Genomic DNA, 6022 nt, shown 5'->3' with positions numbered 1-6022 from the left:
TCTTTAGGTTGAAAAGGTTTTCTTCTACTTTGTTGAATATGTTGAACTTCTTTGTTGAATATGGTTTTGTGCCTTTGACCTGGGATTCTTCCCCTTCTATCCCTATTATTCTTAAGTTTTGTCTTTTCATGGTGTCCCACAATTCCTGGATGTTTTGTGTTAGGAATTTATTGGATTTAACATTTTCTTTGACTGATGAATCTACTTTCTCTATCCTATCTTCAATACCTAAGATTCTCCTATTTCTTCCTGTGTTCTGTTGGTGATGCTTCTCTCTCTAGTTCCTGTACACTTTCCCAGATTTTCCATTTCCAGAATTCCCTCAACTTGTGTTTTATTGTTTCTACTTCAGTTTTCAAGTCTTAAACTGCTTTCCTTCACCTGTTTTTTTTTTCTAGGCTTTAAGAAATTTATTGATTTCTTTCATTTTTGCTTTTTTTTCTCAACTTCTTTAAGGGATTTTTTCATTTCCTCTTTAAGAGCTAATATCTTCATAAATTAATTTTTAAGTTTGTTTTCTGGTGTTTCAGCTGCATTACAATGTTCAGGTTTTGCTGTTAGAGGATCATCGGGTTCTGGTAACACCATATTGCTTGCTCTTTTGATTGTTGAATGTATTCTCTTTTTTATTAGATTTTTAAAAAAAAAAAATACCAATCCAAATTCCCACTCCTTCTCCTCCTTCCATTCCCTCCACACACCCTCCCACCCGACCTCCATCTAATCCTAAGAGCAGGTAAGGCACATTGCTTTGTGGAAAGTTCAAGGCCCTCCCTACTACATCTAAGCTGAGCAAGGTATACATCCAAAGAGAATAGGATCCCCAAAAGCCAGTACATGCTGTAGAGATAAATCCTGGTGCCACGGCCAGTGGCCTCTCAGTCTGCCCCAACCATACAACTGTGTTGAATGTATTCTTACACCGGTGTTTACACATCTTTTTTTCCAATTGATGTGGGTTTTGCCTGTGCCGGTTCTTCCAACCGTTGTGGTTTGCACCTATGTCTATGTAGTCTGCTGTTTTTCCAACTGGTGTGGTTTGTGCCTGTGCCTGTGTAGTCTGCTGGGTTGTGGGGAAGTGTTGGCAACAGGGAGCATGCTCAGATTCTTGTTGGGCAGCAGAGTAAACCTCCGGTGGGTAGCAGTGCTGGGGGTGCAGCCTGGAGGCAGGTATCTCACCTGCTTGCAGGTTTGTGTGGACTTATGTCTTTTATTTTTACATTTATTTATTTTGTATATTTGTATGCTCATGTGTCACAAATGTAGAGGACAGAGGATAACCTGCAGGAGTCAGTTCTTTCTTTCTATTTTGTGTTTTTTTTTAAATATTTATTTATTATGTATACAATATTCTGTCTGTGAGTATGCCAGCAGGCCAGAAGAGGGCACCAGACCCCATTACAGATGGTTGTGAGCCACCATGTGGTTGCTGGGAATTGAACTCAGGACCTCTGGAAGAGCAGGCAATGCTCTTAACCTCTGAGCCATCTCTCCAGCCCTCTATTTTGTGTTTTATGGGAATCAAAACTCAAATTGTCAGGCTTGATGCTAAGTGCCTTTAACTAGTAAGTCATCTTTCAGTCTGTCTGTCTTTTGACAGATGAGTTTAATCATTCCATTTAAAGTACCTATATACAAGGTTTTGATTCACACCTATAATGCAACATTTATATATTATATATAATAATCAAGTGTCACACATAACAGGATAAGTAAATCACCATACAGAAAGTTACAAAATAAACAGCACTTTAAAGTCAATACTCTTTCATGATACTCTCAACAAATTTAATATATAGAGGATGTACACAAATTTATCAGAGACTATATATGTATGAAAAGTCAGTGGCAATCAACATACTCAGTGAAACCTCCAAAGCTTTTTCTTTAAAATCAAGAACAACAGTATCCCTGCTTGGAACTTATATCCATCATAATTCTGCAAGTTGAGCCAATTAAGAGAAATAAAAGGCATCTAAATAATAAAGATAAAAATGCTTATATATATTATCATTTTGAATAGAATAAAAACTGGTAGAACTATCTGGAAAATGGTATTGAATCTCCTCATAAAACTATATATACACCAACTAAATAATCCAACAAACTAATTATGGGCATACACTCAAGGAATGCTTGCTTACAGAGATATCTGTAATCTATGCTCAATGTAGCAGTTCAATTTGTTTCCAACAATACAGTATGGAAATGACCTAAATGTTCCTTTGTGTAAAGAAAGGGGATTTACACAAATCATAGGGGCTGGGGAGATGAGAAATTGACTCTATCTTAAGGTGGAAATCAAGTATGAAATCCAAAGTTTTCCTCATCTCTACATGCACATTGTAGAGCCTACATTCATAGAGATGCATACACACATCACACATATATATAGACATACATACATACAAAAATTTTGAGTGTGCATAAAAAGTAGACTGTCTACCCTCTTTTTAAAAAAATTTTTCATGCAAGACAACAGGGATAAAACTAAAGACATTTTGTTATGAAAATAAACCAGGCACAAAAACTAAAAATACATTATCCATATTCAAATATGGAGTATAGCTGGGAGAAGTGGTGTATGCATTTAAACCTAGTACTTAGGAGAGAGATGATCTCTGTGAGTTCAAAGCCAGGCTGGTTTACATAGTGAGTTCCAGAACAGTCAGAACTACATAGTGAGACCCTGTCTTTAAAAGAGGGGGATATAGTCAAACAGAAGAAAAATGTAGTTGTGGTTACCAAGAGCTAAGAGTTAATGTTTATGAGTTATTGTTAAAGGTTATATACTTTCAGTTACAAGAAAGGTAACTTAAGAGTGCAGTTGATGAATATAATTAACAATGTTCTCCACCTGGATTTTCTAAGGCAGTAAAAAGTGCTTCATAATACCAAAATTACTATATCACATTTTAATTATTCTGATAATTGCTTCATATATATATATTCCACAGAATTTTGTACATCTTGAATCAATATTAAGACTGGGAAGTCATTAAGTGAAAAATATTAAAATATCTCTCAAGTATTGAAAATGCAAAAAATGATCAAAACAAATTTATAAAACTATCAAGAAAGCCAAGTTTCTGCTAGTATACAAGGTCTTAAGACATAGAAACAATTTCCATATTCTATACACACATTTACCCAAATGTGAATCACTTCACGCTTACTGAATGTTGATAACTAATGTAAATAATTACTTTCTAACATTTCTTACTTTCCCAAAGTCCTCCACTGTAGCACTGTAGGTAATCAAAGCACTGAGCAGAAATACAATTTTTCACATTGTATCAAGAGTTTCTCTCCCATACTTATAAAAAAAAAAAATCTATGAAACAGTGAAGGCTTTCCATCTTTCTGACATTGTATAGCTTCAAAGTGGGCTCATGTGAACTGGATTTTGAGCATTCTGATGACGTCCCACTCTTTTCAGTTAATGAGGCATCTATGCAACTTCAATTGTTTCACATCTTTGAAGTCAAATATTATATAATCACTTTACAAATGGTTTATACTGATAAACTTTCTTTCCACCGTGAATTTGAATGCACTCCTAACGTAACAGAACTTCCTAAAGCAGTCTCTCCATTCCTTCCAATCAAAGAATTTATCTCTAGGGTTTTTATGTGTTCTGTAAGATGAGAACTACTGAAAGCTATTCCGTAACCTTTACATTTATAGACCTTCCCTCCACTGTGAACTCGTACATGTTTACTGAGATGTGAGTAAACAGCAAAAGCTTTCCCACACTCTTTACATCCATAGGGCTTCTCTCCAGTGTGCGTTCGCATGTGAATCTGAAGGTAGGAGGAACATGTAAATGCTTTCCCACACACATTACACTCAAAGGGCTTCTCTCCAGTTTGAATTCTCAGGTGTGCAATAAGATAGGAGGAAGAAGCAAAGGCCTTCCCACACTGGTCACATTCATACGGTTTCTCTCCTGTGTGAGTTCTTATATGTTCGAGGAGGCCTGAAGATGTAGTAAAGGCTTTCCCACATTCTTTACAGTTATAGGGCTTCTCTCCAGTGTGAGTTCGTATATGTTTTGTGAGACCAGAACGCACAGTGAATGCTTTCCCACATTCCTCACACTTATGGGGTTTCTCTCCTGTGTGGATCCTTACATGTTTACTTAGATGTGAAGAAACAGCGAAGGCTTTCCCACATTCCTTACACATATAAGGTTTCTCTCCAGTATGAGTTCGCATGTGATTATGAAGGTAGGAAGAACATGCAAATGCTTTTCCGCACACATTGCACTCAAAGGGATTTTCTCCAGTGTGTGTTCGTAAATGCTTGGTAAGGCTTGTGCGCTCAGTGAAGGCTCTGCCACATTCTTTACATACATAGGGCTTCTCTCCAGTGTGAGTCCGCATGTGAATGCGAAGGTAAGAGGAACATGTAAACGCTTTCCCACAAACTTTACACTCAAAGGGCTTCTCTCCAGTGTGTGTTCTCAAGTGTGTAATAAGGGTTGAGGAAGAAGCAAAAGCTTTGCCGCAATGGTCACACTCAAAGGGTCTCTCCCCCATGTGACTTTTCATATGTTTAATAAGGCCTGAGGTTGACGTGAAGGCTTTCCCACATTCCTTACACTCATAAGGCTTCTCGCCAGTGTGTGTTGGTAAATGTTTACTAAGGCCAGAGCGCCCTGTGAAGGCTTTGCCACAGTCCTTACATTTATAGGGCTTTATTCCAGTGTGAACCCGAAAGTGATCATTAAGGCATGAGGCATTTCTAAAGCATTTTCCACAAACCTTACATTCAAAGGGTTTCTCTTCAGTGTGAGTTTTTAAGTGTTGAGTTAGTGGGTAACACCTAGAAAAGGCTTTTCCACACTCCTTACATTCATAAGGTTTTTCACCGGTGTGGGTACGCATATGAATATTAAGGTTGGCAGAATATTTAAAACTTTTCCCACACTGCTTACATTCATAGGGTTTTTTTCCAGTGCATGTTTGCCCATTCCCAGCATGGCTCATAGGTGGGTTAAAAGCATCACCACACTGTGCCCATTTAAAGAGTCTGTCTTCACATGCCTTAAGGGCTTGATGAAATTCACTAGATTTGAGGACTTTGGCTGGTTTGCATGTTGTCTGGTAAGCAGCACTCGTAGTCAGACTGGTGTCTTTTCCACACTGGCTTAACTCAGGACCTTTGTCTGCAGAAGAGGCTTCCTCAGGGTGCACAGGAAAGGCTTGTCCATGCTGAACACAATCATAAATGTTTCCTCTGTTTTCAATACCTATGTGTGCCGGACTACATGAAGGCTCTTTGATGATTTCTCCAGGTGGCTTGAAGTCACAGAGCTTCTTTCCATTGTAGCTATTTGACTGTTGATTAAAAGGAAATAAGATATTAAAACTTTTTCAAATTTATTACTGTAAGATAAGAACATGATGATGATGTTTCCCATAATTACACATATGTCACTTAATGTAAATTTAAAAATCCTATTGCAAGGATCGTGTGCCATCTACTCTAATTCTGAAAGGTTTCCTGTGTTTTCATGAAACTGTTTTAAAAGCCCAATATCTATAAGTAGGAATATGTGTTTATGGGAACTCAAGTTTCAAACTAGGATTAGAACATCTTTCTAGACTCTATGAATACAGGCTATTTCTCTCTAATACTTCTTTCTTTTGAAGGATTTTGATGAAATTTACATAAAATTACCAAGTATATTTCAATAAAGAAAATATGAAATATCTCTTGTGACTCTTACCAGTTGTGACTCATTTGACATTTTTAACTGAAACATTGTCCCTCTGGTGTTAAGTCGCATAGCCCACTCTGAAGTTAAACAACAACAAAAACATGTAAGTGCATCCACAGTGAAAAAGAAACATTAACAATTATACAACTCGAGTTCCGGTCCAGGCACCAGGAGAGACATCACTGGGGTGAGTGAGTTTCTGACCGCGGCAGCAGCCCGGGACAGGGAACTCAGACACCCCTCCTACACTTCCTGGTCATCCTCAGGGGCTACTCTGCCCGATACTTCCTCTCTCTT

The 6022-nt window shown here is 37.7% G+C and overlaps 1 protein-coding gene across 8 annotated transcripts in view; it reads right to left on the bottom strand.

Annotated features, from left to right (window-relative positions):
- Positions 1-794: 794 nt before the first annotated feature.
- The window catches only part of LOC126490543 (zinc finger protein 883-like), a 31308-nt gene continuing 26080 nt past the window's right edge, over positions 795-6022 (bottom strand). For 6 of the 8 annotated variants that reach the window (XM_050125521.1, XM_050125523.1, XM_050125525.1 and 3 more), the window contains exons 7-8: positions 5735-5802; positions 795-5342 (exon numbers count right to left, since the gene is read on the bottom strand). In XM_050125521.1, the coding sequence (XP_049981478.1) occupies positions 3516-5342; positions 5735-5802 (1895 nt within the window). In that variant the 3' untranslated portion in view covers positions 795-3515. The remainder of the gene's footprint in view (positions 5343-5734; positions 5803-6022) is intronic. The other 2 variants (XM_050125528.1, XM_050125527.1) reach the window with 1 other exon arrangement.

Source organism: Alexandromys fortis, unplaced genomic scaffold (genome assembly GCF_014885135.2).
Source record: "Alexandromys fortis isolate MF-2015 unplaced genomic scaffold, M_Fortis_MF-2015_v1.1 scaffold_242, whole genome shotgun sequence".
Taxonomy (NCBI): Eukaryota; Metazoa; Chordata; class Mammalia; order Rodentia; family Cricetidae; genus Alexandromys; species Alexandromys fortis.
The sequence above is the reverse complement of the archived record's forward strand: the minus strand, read 5'-3'. Positions and strand labels throughout refer to the sequence as shown.